Raw genomic sequence first — 19,921 nt, 5'->3', positions numbered from 1 at the left:
TCTCTGAAACACTACTCTGAAACTTGAAGACTTCTGTAATTCTTTTGTATGGTTCTGAAGCCTCCTCAATATCATCGCTTGGAACCTTATGTGATTCTGGGTTGTCTTCTTAATCCTTATATTATAGTTTTGCCTCTGGGTGGGAAGCAGTTCTCCCATCCTGTGAAAATGTTTATTATTTCAAAAAAATTTCTGTTCCACAGCAGGACAAAAATGAGATCATATGAAATGTTTTATGAAAAAGAACAAGACTGATTCTGTAGTCCAGTGGTTAGGCCACTCATGTTAGATATGGAAGACCTAGCTAACTCTTTTAGAACTCTGGCATGCAAGTTATCCAGACCTGCTGATTTAAACATTTTTTATCCCCAGAAGATGTTTAACATGCTCCTTAGTTACTAGTGGACTTGAATGTATTTCATCATCCTCATGTAATATGAGTAAGTATCCTGCCTCTTTCCAAATACAGAACAAAAATATTTATTGAATATTTGAACACTTCTTCCCTTTCTACATCATCATTATTAATAATTTTACTACCTCCATCTAGCAATGAGCCTATCCAATTGCTACAATTTCTTTTGTTCCTAGTATGTTATTTAAAAACTCTTTAATGTCATAAGTGCTACCACCCATGGATTTTCCCCTGATACTTTTAGATTCCCTTATCAATTCTCTGCACTTCATAACTTCTCATTTATATTTATTGATCTCTGTTTTCCCTGCACTTGGTGTTCTAATGAATCCATGTGCAATAGTGTCAGGGCAGGGTCATGGACAGCCTGGCCTAAGGGTTAGCATCAGGCACAGGCTGAGGGGCCAGGAGCCAATTGCTAACTATCAGGCTGGGTTAGCATGCCAGGAGATCAGACTCAAGAGACAAACTAGAGGGCAGGGATCAAGAGCCAGTTACCAAGAATGAGAATACCTGGAGGTCAGGATTGGGTGATGAAACCAGAAGACAGGAACCAGGATGCAGTTACCCAGAGTCAGGATACCAGGAGATCAGGATCATATAGCAGGAACAGGTAAATGCCAGACCAGCAGTCTATGGCAGGGTGAAGCTCAAGTTTTACAGACAAATTCCTTTTCCTCCTCTGGCTTAAATAGGGGCTACAACCCAGCCAAGAACCTTGGGGCTCTCCCAATCAGAGAGTAGTGTTTTTAGGGCAGTTGGGCTTCATGGACCTACTCCCACATGCCATCTGTGAGCTGCTGGGTGTAGGATGGGAGTGTGATAATTCAGGGCCCCCTTGGGCCTGCATTCAAGACCTGTAGGAGCTGACACATAAATGCCCAGATAATCTTTTAGTGCTGGACTTAACAGTGTACAAAGCACATATCTAATACTAATTTCCTGTCCTTTTTTGAATTTTAGTTTTAGAGAAAAAAACTACTGGCATTTTATGAGGGTAGCTAAAATTTTAGTCCAAGTTTGAATGATTACAACAATTTATATAATTACTTTTTGAAATATATATTACGTTTTATTACGCTGAGAGATAAATATAGTAATACCTGTCTTAAGTAAACGTTGGGAGAGACCAACAAAAATCCAGTGCTTAATGGAAGTTGTCATTAATAAAGGTGGAGCGGAATGTACTCAATACATTTGGGCATATTTTAGGGTGATTTCTTAAGACTAATTGTCATACACATTGTAAGGAGAGTGATCACTTTAGATAAGCTATTACCAGCAGGAGAGTGGGGTGGGGGGAGAGAAAACCTTTTGTAGTGGTAAACACCCATTTTTTCATGGTTTGTATGTATAAGAACATCTTCTGTATTTTCCACAGTATGCATCCGATGAAGTGAGCTGTAGCTCACGAAAGCTTATGCTCAAATAAATTGGTTAGTCTCTAAGGTGCCACAAGTACTCCTTTTCTTTTTGTCTAACAAGAGTGTCCTATTGTGCAGATTTCACTATATTAACCCCTGTGTATTATGGTTTAACATGCCTTAATTGTATTGTGTGGCATGGATTTTTCCCTTGCTTCTTCTCTGTGCCTCTCTCTTTTCTACTCTGGTCCCATTCTCCCCGCACCTCCATTTAATTTGAAATCAGTGCCATTCAGCGCTTTTCAGCTTTCTTACACTCATTCTTTATTATCTGCCTGTTGTATCTTTGAGGAATTTGCTGACTGACTTTTGTTCCTCTTTCTCTCTTTTTACTTCTGGGTGCTGTAATATCCCTGGTGACTCATCATCATAATCTTCTCATAACTATTTTTGCTTTGCTTAATTCTTGATTTTATTCTTTCTGCCCTTTCTAACTCAGAGATGGATTGCATGTAGGTTTTTTCTAAATCCTTACTGCTTTCCATTTTTTACTCATATTTCTGATCATATTCTTCTTTCCTGATTTCTCCTTTTATACTTCTCTCTCTTTCTCTTACCTTTCTTCAGAGTCTTTTTCCTTTATCTTAATTCTTTTACACTTATGTTGCTTTTTCTCTGTCCTAATTTCCCTACTTCTTCATTTATTCAGTATCCTGGCCATTTCATTTGTACTGACATCTTCAGTTGCACTTACATATTAAATCTGGAATTAATGTCTTTTACTTCTTTCACAATGCAAATTCAGGTCCAACTTCAGTTTACTTTTGATCTTAGAATTCAGTCCACTGATATTCATTGGCTAGAATACCACTGGTAAAAAGTTTGGCATTCTTTAAGCTTTTATGTCTACATATCTTTATTGCTCTTTGCAGATAAATACTTTTTTACCAAACTTTTTATATCCAAATCTTGTATTTCGTGGCATCTTTTCACCATATTAAAGTCTCAGTTTAAGGGATCAATGGGATGAAGTAGTCAGTCTTCATTAAATTCTCACCTTTTCTCACTGACACCTTCAGAAGTATGTGGTGTAATAAAGTAACTCTTTGCTATTCAGACTACAGTCTTCAGTACATCTAGAATATAAATCTGGTATCTGCATGGAAAGGCACAGTCCCTTTATTATTATTACTGTGATGATCTGTAATGTTAACTGGAAGTTGACAATCTCATTTAAAATTTTTTAATAGAATCCCCTTTTATCTCTACACCCGGTAAGATTTTTCAGGGGAATCTTCAGATGGGGAAAATGTTAAACAGTTTAAGTTTATGTCCTGAAAGAGTCGTAGTTCAGTTCTGTTTTTCAATGTAAATGAAAGTAGAATTATTCAAATGATATTACTATGAGAGGATATAAGTTCATTCAGGCTTGCAGCAATTTAAATTGCACTAGAACTATAATTCTGGTAATCAGTGTTACCCATTTGTTATATAGTAATTTCTTTAAGGTTTAAAAAAAAATCGAAAATTGCTGAGACTTGCGAATTGTTTCAAGATTTATGATGGACCTTATTGCTAGTCAGTTTTTGAAAGGAGAAGAATGTTTGATTAATGTAAACATTAAGAGTCTACAAAACTGTCATCATTTATATGAAAAATTTGTTTGTACCCTTTCCTTTCTGTTGGCATTTTGTGTAGCATCAGCATTCATTACTCCTCAAGTAATTTAAAAAAGTATTACTCCTTAAAGTTCCTAGTATCCATAAACAAAAAAAAAGCTTCTTAAGACTTCATTTTTCATTCAGAAATGAAGTAATGCTTCTGCCCTTTCCTTTGACCATTTTCATTCTTTGAAATCAGCATACTCAACTCCTACTAGACATATTCCTTAAAGGCTTTCAGAACAATATTTGACTTTTCAATTGAGAAGACATCTGCTAATAGAAACATTGAGATCAGCAGAAAAGAGCTAATGAGTACTGGAAACAAAAAGGTGATAGAAAGAACACAGTAATCAGAAATATATTTCCTATCACCAACCATCTCAGTAACTGTTATAAAAATATACATATTTCCCTAAGCCTCAGGACTTTTAATCAAAAATTCATTTATAAAGTGTAATGAGAAATGGAATGTAACAGTTCTTCCTAAAGCCTCACTTTAATAAAGATGAGGAGCAGCTGCACACTCTGGACATAAGAACAGCATTGGCTTTCTCCTTCAACTGGTCCAAAGAGTTCTGCTTGTTTTCACAGCTGTTTGTGGCAATCATGGACAGGATGAAAGGGCCGGGGTACAGGGTCTTGGAGCCGCAGCCCGGCCATAGCAAGAGCAACCTGGGCAGCTGTGGGGAGCTCAGGGGATGGAGACACGGGATGGGGGCTGCTCTCGCGCCCCCCCCCCCCGGGGAGGTGGAGAGTCTGTGGCTCTACAGCTGTTGTCCTGGCTGGGGGAAGGGGGAGGAGCAGGGCCTCAGGGGGAAGAGTAGGGGCAGGGACAGGGGCAGGGCCCCTTTCAAAAAGTGAGAGGACCATGGCCCCTTGGCCCCTCCTGTTCTGGTGCCCCTGTATCTTGTGCTTTAGAGTACAGCAAGATGCAGGTGTCATATTGTCAATCAGTAACATTGAGTTTGAAGGCGAGCACCTAAAGACTCTAAATTCAGCCGACACCTATCAAGAGTATTTAAAAGGATTCAGCCTCAAAGCAGGATCCTGAGATGAGTCCCTTGACCTGGTTACATTCACTGACAGCAGGTTCCCATGTTGAAATAGACCCATTCATCTCTTCAAGCCTAACAGATCTCTCTTACCACTTACTCTGAAGTGGTCTGCATCATCAAAGCAAAAGTCTTCAGCGTATATCGTGGCTTTGACACCTTTGTTATGTCAGTGCCTGAAGTCAATGTTATTGAGCTCTTACTCCTTTAGAAATCAGGCATTACAACTGCAGCTGTACCAAAAACTAGAAAACACACAAAGAGAGCAGGACTTCATTACATCACTATCAAAGACTGACTCTGGGCTTCTCTGTATTGTACTGAAGTCTCCAGATACCCTTCTCCAAGTGCAATATTTGGAGAACAACTCAGAGGTTTTAAGTGTGGCAGTATATGTGAGTAAATTACTCCAGTCATTCAGGTTTGTAACTGAGGTGACCTCAGAGGTGACAGTATCATAAGGGGAAGTTCTATGGCCTTTCCCCTGTCCTGGGAATTAAAGGTGCTCTTCCTCCATGTGATACCCCCAGAAAAAAAAAAGAAGACGGATAGGCTGCTTGGGCCATGTGTTGATTCCAGGAAGTTGTTGGGGGAAGTCAGGCCTCCCTACCTTTCTTTCTCCCACCTCTTGAGGAGTTCTGGGGGATCTGACTTCATGTGGCATCTCCAGAGAGTGAGGAAATCAGCTTCTGGGTCCAGCTGCTGAGGCTGGGGAGATGTGGTGTTTACAGGATGTGATCCTGGCCCTGTTCCTGCTCCATGTATTGCCCTCAGAGAGGGGCATGTGCTGGGTCCTGATATGCGGGGAGTTCAGCCCAACTCTTTCTCCTCCCCACTACTACAAATGCGCTGGCAGCTCCGGTACAGTGTCTGCTGCTGTTCTGGCAGCAGCATGAGCCCAGCCTTAGAATATTTGTTTATTATTCTGTCAGGCTGCCAGAATTTTCCCGAGGAAAGCTAGAGAAGACAAGTGCCAAATTTTAACAGTTAAACTCTCAGCAATGGCTGAATGGAGTTTCATAGGGCAAAGAGAAGGCACTGCTGTAGCCTGATGGTTGTGCCTCTGTGAATAGCAGAGGCTTGCTGCAAACAAAGATGTGGGATCTTCGTAAAGGAAAGATTGGAAGAGGTTGGAGGGGTAATTTACAAAGGAAACAGTGCAGAAATTACAGGGCAGTGCCATGTTCAGTATTTTATTGTACTTAAAAATATTTTTAAACTTGTAGGAAACTTCTTGCTTAGTTTCCAAGTCATGATTTTATGGCCTTTCTATGATAGGAACTTGAACTACAATATACTGAGAGTTATGGTGATTATGTAAATATTTGCATAGTGCAGTAAGTTTTACCATACTTGTTTATGTAACCCCTTTCACAATGAATTCATCTCAGATTTCTGAACACCACAAACTGGCTTAGAAATACAGGTAGACCAGTAAAAATATCAAAAATGAACTCTGAGGCTGCTCTTAAAAATCAGTAATGTTTATTAACAGTTAAAAATTTCTGTCAAAAAAGTTCTTCTGTTCTAGCTTAAAGACAATATTCTTAATCTGTTTCAAATGTTTTAACTTACCTTGTAAATCTTGTAGTTGCAGAATTGCAAAAGATAAATTATCCTAGACTATACTGTTTTACACAGATTTCAGAAAAGATCATCTTGCAATGTTAAATTCAGAGGTTAGCAATAAGTTGACTTTGTTATTTTGAACCTAAACGTTGCATAGACAAAAAAGTGTAAGTAATAGCAGTGAATTATATTGTTCCTGTAATTCTTCCTTGGAGAAAACACAGTCTTCTAAATCACCAACAGTGCCCTAGATGAGAAAGCTATTTAATACATGTCTGGGCTCAGTAACTGATTGTGAGAGTTAGTAGGTTAAATGTAAATAGTGATTCCAAATTCTTTAAATTTGGAAGGTGCTTAGAATTGGGACTAAACCTTGTCCAGTCTCATTCTTAGACCTAAAATGTTTTTTGTCAAAGCTAGTCAGTGAACAATAGTAGGTCTTCAAACTGCAATTGAGTGTTTAATGTGATGTTACAAATCTGTTTCTTGATCCCTTAAATGCATACCTAAGAACAGCTATGGCAACTGAGCCTGAATCTGTCACCAAAAAGATTTTGTGTTTTAGTTTCTTCAGTTGGTTTTTGTGTGTGTTTATAAGGAGATACCTGATGGATTGATTGCAAAGTGAACCGTGACATGATTCTGAGTGTAAAGTTATACGGAAACTGTTGTAACACTTAACTTTGTTTAAGTTAGTTCGTGCCTGCCTAAGATTACAAAATAGACACTTCATTCTGAATACCAGTTGTAAAACAATAAAGCAAGTGTCAGAATCAGAGCCACAAAATAAAGCAGTGAGCTAACATAATGTAGTTTAGGACCATTTTATTTGTAAGTAGTATAACCATGTCCTTTTTATATTAATGTTAATGTCTAATACATTTTTATTTTAATTTTACTTTAGCCGTGTCCTTCAGGGTCCCGTGATTTTCGAGAAAAACAGTGTGCAGACTTCGACAATATGCCCTTCCGGGGAAAGTATTATAACTGGAAGCCCTACACTGGAGGTAATGTGTAGCTTGGCAGAGATATAAATGTGACATCTCTGAAAACACTCAGTTGACTAATCTTGAACTTTGATTTTTCAGTAGCCATCTGTTGACCCATTAATTAAAAATACAAAATTCACTAAAGGGCATATCAATGGAAGGGCCATATTGGGGTGTTGACATATTGAATGTGTGACAGGGGGTGCTATGCAAGAAAAATGCACCACTTCATAATGTAAAGCCTTTCCCCATCAACTCCCTTAGCAGTAGTATGCAGATACGGGACATGGGTGGGTGATCCACTACTACACTTGGACACTGTACTGAGGTGTACAGTATGAAAGTCCCAATAGAGTTCCCCTACCTGGAACTCCACCATCCTGGATGGTGTGCGCGTACATAAGAGCCATTGAGCTACAACAGCTGCCATTGTGTGGGAAAGGACAGCTTTGTTCCCCTGAGCATCTGTACTGTGCTCAGCATAGCTATTTGTGCCAGATATTTTTTTCCACTTTGGGACAGATTAGTTAGATTTAGTTTATGCCAGCTACGTGCCTATCATCACGCTGATCAGTTAGCTTGTATATTGTATGCCTTTCCCCTACAAACTAAAAGATCAAAGCAGACAAAAGCTAAGCTCTTTAGGACAAGGAATGTCTCTTCCTATGTGTTTGTACAGGATCTGGTACACTGGGCCTCAATCCTGATTGGGAGTTGTGGATGCTACAGAATGTAATATAGATAAATTAATAGACTAATTTGCAAATAAATTACACTAATTGCATTGGGAGAATGCCAGGATTACTCAAAGCTAAACTGAAGATATATATAAATAATATATTTTTTACATCCCAAGACCTAATTTCAAGCCTCTAAGTGTGTATCTCTGAGCCTTAAGAGCTGATGCTATTACTAAAACCAAATTCAGAGCAGTGAGCTGTGGTACCTACACTGCTTTACATGTTAACTGTTGCAGTAGAAACACAATCATGGATGCCTCTACTCTGCAGTTTCAGCTTCTTGTGGCAGTTAGCAACTGACATAAGTTAAAGAAGTACTCAGCTGCTCTAATTTACTTCATGGGACTAGCCCTGCACAGAGTGGCCCCATGACTGGCAGAATGCAAAGATGAGCTTTGCATCTTCTTCTCTCCTGACTTGTGCTGTTTGTTCTTCAGCCATAGTCAGGGATCTGTCCCACCGTTTCTTTCTTTTCCTCTTTTTTGCTCCTTAGAAGAAAAGCAGAGATGGAGAAGGATGGTCTTTTGATTTAGATATAGGGCTAGTTGTCAGTAAAGAGAGGTCCTTACTTTATGCCGACTTTCCCACACTTCCTGTCCCTAATCTTGAAGCTATCCTTGGGCCGGTGAAGCTCTGGCACAGATTAGAGCAACATCTGGCCTGCTTCAATTTCTGTTTGATTGCCAGTAACTCCCTGACCTACCTCCTTCATCCAGTCACCACCCTCCGCCCTGCCCCGCCAACTTTATGCTTTCAACAGTTTAGCTAGCTTTGCAATCATTTTGGCTACTAAAGTGACACAAGATCTGGCCCTCCATTGTTGACTCTAAGGGACAGAGATCTTGTCTAAGGATTTGCTTTATAAAAATTCTGTTCTCAGTTACTCCAGATTACATTGGCATGGCTTAGAGGAGAATTTCACTCAATTAGGATACAGGCAGTATATTCATGATGTTATATTCTGGAGTTATGATAATGTATAAACATTATTTGATTTCAGCTTTGACTATTATATACCCTTAATAATGCCTTAACTATCTAGTGAAAATCCTTGCTGGCTTTAAAGAATGTGATACAATTGTCACGTTAAGAATTGGATTTAATTTTTTTCAAGCTTAAGCATGTATAATATGTTTTTTCTGCTTCTACATTTTCGTCATCTTATAGGCATGATGATGTAGCTTTGCCCATACTTGAAACAAACACTGAATGACAGGATTAGGGCAGGGTGCAGATTTTGGTTTTATCTTGTAGCTGATTCAGTCTTCCTTTATACAGGAGGTGGGTTTTTAAAAAAAAAAAAAACCAAAAAACCAGAATGTCTGGTTAAACAATATTTTTCTATTTGATCTCAAGTTTAAATAGCAAATCTTCAGCAGAACTTCCCTGTCTAGGAAGTTAATTGTCTGTCTTTTCCTATAATCCTACTCAGATTATAAAGGCAGGTGGGACCACTGTGATCATCTAGTCTTGTCTCCTGGATAATGTTGGCCATAAAACTTCCCTGAATTAATTCTCATTTGAACTAGGGTATGTCTTTGTAGAAAAATATACAATCTTGATTTAAAAATTTCTAGAGATTAAGAACACACCATAACCCTCAGTAAATTGCTCCGCTGTTTAATTACCCTCACTGTTAAAAAAATGTCACCTTATTTCTAGTCTAAATGTGTCCAGCTTGAGCTTCCAGCCACTGGTTCTTGTCCACTAGATTAAAGAGCCCTCTTATCACATTTTTGTTTCCTAGGTAAGTACTTATATACTGGTCAAATCACCCTTTAACCTTCTCTTTGTAGAGACAGAGTTAAGAAGCTCAATTTATTTAGCTCTATCAAGGAATGTATTCCAATCTGTTAGTCATTCTCTGAAGCCTCCCCTATTTTTTAATATCCTTGTATTGTGGGCACCACAACTGGACACAGAATTCTAGTTGCAGTCACACCAGTGCCAAGCGTGTTATATTACCCACCCCCCAAGTCTTTTTCAGGTCACTGCTTTCCAAAATAGAGTCCCCCCATAATAGAGCCTACAATCTTGGTTCTTAACTGTGACTTTACATTTAGCCATTTTGAAAGGCATATTGTCTGCTTGTGCCCAGAGTACTAAGTAATCCGGTTCTCTCTGTCTTAGTGACCTGTTCTTTTCTTTATTTACCACTTTTCCAGTCTGTCTCATTTGCCAACTGTTTCAATACCTCTTCAACTGATAATCAGTTGGAGTACGGCTGTCAAGTGATAAACAAAAATTAATCGCGATTAATCATGCTGTTAATAAGAATACCATTTAAATATTTTTGGATGTTTTCTACATTTTCAAATATATTTATTTCAATTACAACACAGAATACAAAGTGTACAGTGCTCACTTTATTTTTTTACTACAAATATTTGCACTGTATAAAAGAAACAAAAGAAATAGTATTTCAATTCACCTCATACAAGTACTGTAGTGCAACCTCTTGATCATGAAAGCTGAACTTACAAATGTAGAATTATGTACAAAAAAAACTGCACTCAAAAACAAAACAATGTAAAACTTTAGCGCTCACAAGTCTACTCAGGCCTACTTTTTGTTCAGCCAATCCCTCAGACAAAACAGGTTTGTTTACATTTGCAGAAGATAATGCTGCCCGCTTCTAATTCATGTCACCTGAATGTGAGAATAGGCATTCGCATGGCGCTGTTGTAGCTAGTGTCACAAGATATTTATGTGCCAGATGCATTAAAGATTCATATGTCCCTTCATGCTTCAACTACCACTCCAGAGGACGTGTCCATGCTGATGACGGGTTCTGCTCGATAATGATCCGAAGCAGTGCGGATCAATGACTGTGCATTTTCATCATCTAAGTCAGATGCCATCACCAGAAGGTTGATTTTCTTTTTTGGTGGTTTGGGTTCTGTAGTTTCTGCATCAGCGTGTTGCTCTTCTAAGACTTCTGAAAGCACACTCCACACCTCATCCCTCTCGGATTTTGGAAGGCACTTCAGATTTTTAAACCTTGGGTTGAATGCTGTAACTATCTTTAGAAATCTCACACTGTTACTTTTGTTTTTTTAAAATCTACAGTGAAAGTGTTCTTAAAACCAAGAACATATGCTGGGTCATCATCCATGACTGCTATAAAACAAGAAATATATGGCAGAAGGCAGGTAAAACACAGAGCCAGAGACATAGAATTCTCTCCCAAATTCAGTCACAAGTTTAATTAACGCATTATTTTTTTAAAACGAGCATCATCAGCATGGAAGCATGTCTTCTGGCGTGGTGGCCGAACCATGGAAGGGGCATAGAAATGTTTTAGCATACCTGGCATGTAAATACCTTGCAACGCCGGCTACAAAAGTGCCATGCGAATGCCTGTTCTCAGTTTCAAGTGACATTGTAAATAAGAAGCAGGCAGCATTACCTCCAGCAAATGTAAATAGAACTTGTTTGTCTTAGCAATTGGCTAAACAAGAAGTAGGACTGAGTAGACTTGTAGGCTCTAAAGTTTTACCTTGTTTTGTTTCAGTGCAGTTATGTAACAAAAAAAAATTCTACGTTTGTAAGTTGCACTTTCACGATAAAGAGATTGCACTTCAGTACTTGTATGAGGTGAATCGAAAAATACTATTTCTTTTGTTTATCATTTTACAGTGCAAATATTTGTAATAAAAAATATAAAGTAAGCACTGTACACTTTGTGTGTTATAATTGAAATCAATTATTTGAAAATGTAGAAAAACATCCAAAATATTTATAATAAATATTAATTGCTATTCTATTATTGTTTAACAGTGCAATTAAAACTGCAATTAATCGTGATTATTTTTTTAAATCGTGATAAATTTTGAGTTAATTGCATGAGGTTATCTGATTAATTGACAGCCCTAATTAGGAGTGCTATCCATTAACCTAAAAATATACTGAAAGCTATGTCCTGTTTAGGACATTTTGAATGTAAGCCTTAAAACTGCTAAGCAGGATATTTCTGTTCATTATCCTATCATAAAAAACAAAGGAAAAGTGACCTAATTAATATTATTGCTATTCCATGCTAGCTAGCAATAGTGAAATAAAATGGAAATCTTTGCTGTATATTTTCTTCATTGCCCACTCTCCACAATCTGGAAAGCTGTGCTCAAGAGCTGTGTTTAGTGCCTTGTTGTTATATAATTGTTAGGGATCCTTTTTGGTGCTGTGTGTGAGATAGTTTCTATGGCCTGATTTTTAAAAATTAGGTCTTTTTGTGCTCACAGTTTGTGCTTACAAATAATGATGATCCTTATCTCCCAGTATCGTCAGTGGTTGCTGAGGGCATTTTGCACCTCTCAGAAGTGCTTGTAAAAATCAGGCCCTCCTGGCAGTTATTTGCTGATTAAATGAGGAGCACCTAGACATCCAATTACTAGACATCTAAATATCCTCTTGAAAAAATTGAGCCAGCGGAATTATAAACAGTCGAGAAAAGGGAAGGCAGGTTAAACTCACTTTAAATTCAGGCCCTACATCTCAAAACATTGTTAATTTTTTTAGGCATATTGTGAACTTTACTATATTTCAAAACTTGAAAGTACAGTAACCATTGCTATGCTACTGTTAGTGCTTTTTAAAGAACATCTTTATGTATTTTCAGTTGTTCAGCAGGCATTAGGGTGGTTTTATCATTAAAGACTCTTTCACCTTAACTCACCTGTAGGCTGTTTTGCTATAAGCTGAAGTAATCTTTTTAGAGAGAAAGACTCAAATAGAGAAGTTACTTGGAAGGATTAAAGAAAACTTATAAATCTGTCTGTATTCAGATGGGAGAAGAGACTATACATTTCCAGTCTGATTTTGCATATGCTTTTAAAATTGGTTCTGACCTTTTCAGGAACTGTCCATTAATTTTTTCTTTGTTTTGCTTGTTTAGGAGGGGTTAAACCATGTGCATTAAACTGCTTGGCTGAAGGTTACAATTTTTACACTGAACGTGCCCCTGCAGTAATAGATGGAACTCAGTGCAATGCTGATTCGCTGGATATCTGTATCAATGGAGAATGCAAGGTTGCATGTTTTAATAAACACTACATTTAGGGATTACTTCCTATTGTCTAGTATTTATCAGCAGTAATTTTGTATAGCATTTTAGTTACAGTATTTTTTTTATACTAGATAAAAAAGGATTGTTGACAGTAAAAGTTAATTTCTTACATAAGCAGGGAGCCTGAGACAAGGGAAAGGAAGACTGCAGATATGAGGCAAATTACTATGAGTTGCAATAAGCTTTCATTAGAAATTGCCGCAGTCTTATAATCAGGGCAGTCACCTCCAGAGCACCCCCTTATGGCCAGAGGTCATTCTGACACATCCTGCCTCTGTTTCCCCCTCTTCAAGGCCCCTTAAGAACTGCAGTCCACATTATTTAAAACATTCCATATCTCTCTCCCTTTAGGTGGGGAGCCCCCCAGCCCTTATTCCCAGAGCTGGGTTACACTTCAGCTACTATTCCCAGACTTTTCCTGACTGCAGCTCAGCCTCCAGGCTCTGACTTCCTCTTGCTCTAGCAGTCCTCCTAGCTGGGATACAACTCCCCTGGTCTGAGGATTATCCTTTCAGGAGTCTTTCCTCTTTCTCTGCAGTATCTACCATAGCTTCCTAACATTTCCATCCTCCCTATACCTTTCTGCTGCCCTTTAGAGGGGAATCAGCTGTCCTCCATCAGGCCCCATCAAGACTGGTAACACAGCACAGATGGGCTGATGCAGTTCATTCATTAATTAGTGTTTGCTGGCCCTAGGCCTCCAACCCCTAAGGGGCAAACCATGCTATTGCAAGACTAAATTAGAATCCTTTATTTAGTCTCTTTTGGCTTCTCCTAATCTCTGGTGTCTGTTGGAGGACCAGTTGATGAAAAGCATGTGCTTAAATTCTTTGCTGAACTGAGGCCTTTTTGGAATGAAAAGTAGTATAACCATAAATGTGGCAGTTAGTGCTTTCTTTCTTAAATATCATGTAACTTCCACATTTATGGTTATACTACTATTCATCAGGGGTGCCATTTCAGAAAAAATTGGGGGGAGGGGCAAAGTTATGTCAGAATATAGAATGTTATACAATGATATTATATCCTGCAAAATCTGAAGTGCAGGCAAAAAATGAAAGACCTAATGGAGCATATAGACCTATGAAAAATCTGTGGGGGCCCAGATTGCAAATGATGCCCCTGCTATTCATTCCAATAAAACCTCAGTTCAGCGAAACACTTAAGCACATGCTTAATTTTAAGCATACGAGTAGTGCTATTGACTTAAAAAAACCCTGACTTCTTTGTGACTACTCACATGCTTAAAGTTAAGTGCAGTCTTAAGTGCTTTGTGGAACCAAGGCCTACAGATTTTTTTATGATTGAATCAAAGATGATGAGATCAAATTGTTTCTAACTAAGAAAGGTGACACAATTAGCACCAAAGATTTGCCATGTGTTAGCAAACCAAATCACAGATCAGACAAAAAAAATCACAATAAATACTATTTTAGTATGCTAAAAATATGTGACGCTGCTAGAAAACAGCTAATACTTTTGATGATTATTTTAAAATTGACTATGCCAGATATTACACGTAATTCCACAAAAATGGGCCCCATCAGGATTAAAATACAAGGCAATGTATTTGATAAAACTGAAGTAAAATCGTTCACACAATTGTAAGAAAAATATAAATTAAAACTAGGAGGTTTGCATTTTCGTACAGTTAAGGTATTATTTAGTAAATGAGCAGAAATGGAGATTAGATTTATTCTCAGTAGAGGACGACATAAGGAAACACAGGTTAGTCAGATCTCTGTTTTACTTTTTGTAATCAGTAAGAAAGTCAAAATTTATATGATTGTATTCATTTACCTAGGAGTGAAAACATTTTTAAACTTTAACTTCTGTGATCATATCTGTATTATTTATAAACAAGATGGTAGAAAATCATATTTTTGCCAGTATGTTCATGTGGCTGCCTTATGTTCTGTTTTGGAGATCATTTGATTCTTCTTTGTATTATATAATCATCTGAAGAAGTGTAAAGCTGCAGTTTTCCTCCTGTTCAGTTTGTCCTCTGTTATTAAGTTGTTCTATCCTTCCCAGCATATATTTTCTCCCATTCTCTGGCTGAGGTGAATCCTTAAATCATGCATAGATATCCCCTCTACATATCATACCACCTGTACATTTTAATAGCTCGCTTCTCTTCCTGACTCCTCACAGCAGTTCTTCCAATCCTATCAGCTGCTGTTTTCTTGGCATTTTATTTCCAGGTGGTAATGTGGGATAAATGTATTTTTGTGTAACTAATGCTGGAGCTTGGATGCAGGAGAGAATCAAGTCCAGATTATACAGAAGCTCTCTCTGCATCCAGCTCAGTCTTTCATTCTGCTTGAGTGTGCAGTGAACTCACATCTATAAGCTTTTATATGAGTTTGTTGTTATCAAAATAATTGTGATGTCACAAATTTAGCTGTATTACTTTTCTGCGGGACGTGAGAAGATGATCTGTGAAGGTATAAAGGTTTATAGAAACAAAAACACCACAAAACTTATTTTTAAGCAACCATTCAAGGGACACACAGAAAACAGTGTTTTGTTAGAGAAACCAAAGGTAGAGGAAAATTAGAACATTTGGGGTCACTGTCTAGATATTAAATAATAATTGTGTTAAGGTGTAGTACATTAATGTTTGTAAAATACTGTGACATTCTCCTATGAAAAACATTATAGGAGTACAAATTATTTATTATCTATAAACTAAATTTGCATCATCTCTGATTTCTGAGTCTCCTTTTCTGGTAAGTGAAAATACTCTTATGATATGGGCCACTCAAAGTGAGGTAGGCAAAGAGAGAACTAAATCGCAGATACTTAGGAAGAAATCTCTTGAGAAAATATTTAGTATTTTCAGGTAATGATCCAAGAAGCCTCCTGCCTGAAGTAATATTTGTTCTATCCTTATCTGTTCTCAGCATGTGGGTTGTGATAATATTTTGGGATCTGATGCAAAGGAAGACAGATGCCGTGTGTGTGGAGGAGATGGTAGCACATGTGAAGCCATTGAAGGTTTCTTCAATGATTCATTGCCCAGAGGAGGTAAGTGTGCAGATACAGATCACTCCCTATCCTGTGATTCACTGTATGAAGGTGGACTGTTGTACCCACATGGAACCTAACTGAAAGTTCAAAACATGGAAGAAAATATATTAGTATTTCACAGCCAATGTATAAATTAATCAGTGAATTCTGAAACATTTTATGAAGAACTTTGTTAATATGTAGAAAGGAGAAACTCATGGCTGCATGTTAAATTCTTGCTATTGTTTTTCACATTTGTCTCTGAGATTTAAAGAGTTCTCTGTTCTCTGGCATGAAAGGCAATGTTCAGGTACATTTGAATCGAAAGCATAATTTATTAATTTCTAGTTTCATCCAGGTAATAATAATAAATAAGGTTTACCTTTACCTTTTAGGCTACATGGAAGTGATTCAAATTCCAAGAGGTTCTGTTCACATAGAAGTAAAAGAAGTGGCTATGTCAAAGAACTACATTGGTAAGAGCTGGTTTAAACACAAGAGCTTAATTAACTAGTAATATTTATAAAGTGTTTTGAAGATACTGGAGCAGATTCAATGGTCTGGCTAAGCTTTGCTGGGTACAGGACCAGGGGACATAATATTATCCATCAATTTTAGGTACTTACATGCCCCCATAACCATAGTATCTGATTACCCCACAATCTGTAATGTACTTAACTTTACAACATTCCTGTGAGGTGGGGAAAGACTATTATCTCCATTTTACAGATGAGGAAACTGAGGCACAGAGAAGCTAAAATGACTTGCCCAAGGTCACACAGGAAGCCTGTGGTAGAGCAGGAAATTGAATTCAAGTCCCAAATTCCAGGCTACATCCTTCCTCCCTTTAAAGGTGGCTTTAAACCTGCCTTGTACTCTTCTGATCTTGGGGTCAAACAAGTGCCAACCTGATCCATGGAGTAAGAACAGGCTTCATAAGGACAAAAGAGCAAGCATGGCTAGATGTTTCCCTAACCTGGTTTACGTAACAGTCAGTTCACAAACATACAAGGCAACACATTTCTCAGTCAAAAGAAACTGATGAGTTAGTTGTTCTAATGAACTGACAGTCCTAGAAGCTGTTATGTCCTAGAAGCTGCAGGTCCGCTGATTAGGCTGCTTTGTTGTCCCTTAGCCACAGGAATGCAAATATCTAGCAGTGCAAATGCTTGTGAAGAACTGTCTGTGATGTGTGCTAGATGGGAGTGTGGAAGGTAGCTAACCTCCTAGATAAATTAACCCCACCCATAGTTATTTGCTGTAGTGCTAGTATTGGATGTCTGCTTCCCTCTACCCCTGTAATTCAGCAGGATTGTCAGCCTCCTCCCTTTTAGGAGGAAGAGTTACATACTTAGCCCTAGCAATGAGGAATGCTTATTACACTTATTATACTACTCTCCCTCCTTTCTCCTCCCTCCCCCACCAAAAAGTTGTGTTGCTGGTGAAGTAGCATCTATAGCTTATAACTGACATTTCAAGCAGAGAGACAGGGTGGATGAGTTAATATCTTTTATTGGACCAGCTTTGGTTGCTGAGAGAGACAAGGTGTCAAGCTTCTTCTGCCTGAAGCAGAGCTCTGTGTAAGCTCGAAAGTTTGTCTCTCTCACCAACAGAAGTTGGTCCAATAAAAGATATTACCTCACCCACTTTGTCTCTCTAATATCGTTGGACCGACATGGCAACAACAACGCTGCATATTTCAAGCAGAGGAATGAAGGTCACAGGATATCCTGTCACAGCCGTTTCATATTAAGAACCACATTTTCAAAGGGTCAGCTTTGTACCTGTAAAATCTGCACTCATGTTACTGCAATTACAATTGAGTACAAACCAGGTTCTTGCATCTCTAACTCCATGATTGAGGGTACATATCTGACAGAAGGGAAACTAGTTTTCTTAGCTACTGCAATTCATTTTGCAAATGCAAAATTGCACAGAACCTCATCCCTTTTGAAAAAAATTGTCTCATATGCAACAATGGGAAAATTATATGGAAAAATATATTTATTTTTATTGACAAAGCTGTTTTAAAATCTGTTAGGAGAAAGCTTTCTGGTTTTATTTTTTTAAACAAATAAAAAAAATCCATATAAAATAGTTTGCAGAGAGGTTTATTTTAGTTCTTTGATGTTTGTGCAGTAGTTTTAAATGTTTTCATGTTTAAATGTCCTGTCTTGTTAATTTAACCTGATTGGATTTTTTGAAGTTAGAGTGGATAAAAATTAGGATTCTGGAAATTTAGTTTCTGCTGAGGCCAAATTCTGACCAATATTCTAATACCAAGCTTTAGTCTAATAATTTTTCATACACTTACTCAAAATAGATAACTAGCAAGAAGCCCTGCTCCCTTCCTCTAGTATTGTACAATAGCATGGCTTGTTCTCTCCTCTACCTGATGAGTTTGATGGTGGTTCAGCACAGTTTGGGAATTAATGGAAGTTTGTGAGGAGACTTTGGTCCCTTTCCTGGTGACACACCACCATCCATCCCTTCCTGCTACATATCACTCTCTTTTCACATACATGTTTCCCTGGTATCAGTGCCCCATCACATATAGTCAGGAGTAAACCCAGGAACCCTAGAAGAGTGAAAGTTTGAGGACCAAATTCTTCTCTCAGTTACATGTGTAATTTCAGAGTAACTTTAATGAAGTCACTAGAGTGAGATTTATATTCAGGTTTCAGAGTAACAGCCGTGTTAGTCTGTATTTGCAAAAAGAAAAGGAGGACTTGTGGCACCTTAGAGACTAACCAATTTATTTGAGCATGAGCTTTCGTGAGCTACAGCTCACTTCATCGGATGCATACTGTGGAAATTGCAGAAGACATTATATACACAGACACCATGGAACAATACCTCCTCCCACCCCACTCTCCTGCTGGTAATAGCTTATCTAAAGTGATCATCAAGTTGGGCCATTTCCAGCACAAATACAGGTTTTCTCACCCTCCGCCCCCCCACAGACAAACTCACTCTCTTGCTGGTAATAGCCCATCCAAAGTGACCACTCTCTTCACAATGTGTATGATAATCAAGGTGGGCCATTTCCTGCAGAAATCCAGGTTCTCTCACCCCCTCACCCCCCTCCAAAAACCACACACACAAACTCACTCTCCTGCTGGTAATAGCCTATCCAAAGTGACCGCTCTCCTTACAACCTGCATGAAAATCAAGGTGGGCCATTTCCAGCACAAATACAGGTTTTCTCACTCCCCCACCCCCATACACACACAAACTCACTCTCCTGCTGGTAATAGCTCATCCAAAGTGACCACTCTCCCTACAATGTGCATGATAATCAAGGTGGGCCATTTCCAGCACAAATACAGGTTTTCTCACTGCCCCCCCCCCACACACACAAACTCACTCTCCTGCTGGCAATAGCTCATCCAAACTGACCACTCTCCCCACAATGTGCATAATAATCAAGGTGGGCCATTTCCAGCACAAATCCAGGTTTTCTCACCGCCCCCCCCCCCCACACAAACTCACTCTCCTGCTGGGCTGAGAGCAGCTGTCCTATCTCGGGGCCTCTCCTTCTGCCCCTCCACCCCCACGAACATGATACAGTTCTGTGGTGACCTAGAATCCTATTTTCGATGTCTCCGACTCAAGGAATATTTCCAAAATACCTCTGAACAACATACTAATCCACAGAGGCCTCCCGACCAACATTACAAAAAGAAGGATTCTAGGTGGACTCCTCCTGAAGGTCGAAACAGCAGACTGGACTTCTACATAGAGTGCTTCCGCCGACATGCACGGGCTGAAATTGTGGAAAAGCAGCATCACTTGCCCCATAACCTCAGCCGTGCGGAACACAATGCCATCCACAGCCTCAGAAACAACTCTGACATCATAATCAAAAAGGCTGACAAAGGAGGTGCTGTTGTCATCATGAATAGGTCGGAATATGAACAAGAGGCTGCTCGGCAGCTCTCCAACACCACTTTCTACAAGCCATTACCCTATGATCCCACTGAGAGTTACCAAAAGCAACTACAGCATTTGCTCAAGAAACTTCCTGAAAAAGCACAAGATCAAATCCGCA

General features: G+C 38.7%; 1 protein-coding gene across 1 annotated transcript in view; it reads left to right on the top strand.

Annotated features, from left to right (window-relative positions):
- ADAMTS6 (ADAM metallopeptidase with thrombospondin type 1 motif 6) overlaps positions 1-19,921 on the top strand; it is a 316,147-nt gene that overhangs the window by 216,423 nt on the left and 79,803 nt on the right. Inside the window, exons 15-18 of the mRNA XM_074952624.1 lie at positions 6,969-7,071; positions 12,688-12,821; positions 15,765-15,888; positions 16,266-16,346. Coding sequence (XP_074808725.1) covers positions 6,969-7,071; positions 12,688-12,821; positions 15,765-15,888; positions 16,266-16,346 — 442 coding nt within the window. The remainder of the gene's footprint in view (positions 1-6,968; positions 7,072-12,687; positions 12,822-15,764; positions 15,889-16,265; positions 16,347-19,921) is intronic.

The sequence above is a fragment of the Natator depressus genome, chromosome 5 (genome assembly GCF_965152275.1).
Source record: "Natator depressus isolate rNatDep1 chromosome 5, rNatDep2.hap1, whole genome shotgun sequence".
Lineage (NCBI taxonomy): Eukaryota > Metazoa > Chordata > Testudines > Cheloniidae > Natator > Natator depressus.
This window is presented reverse-complemented; position numbering and strand designations above follow the sequence as displayed.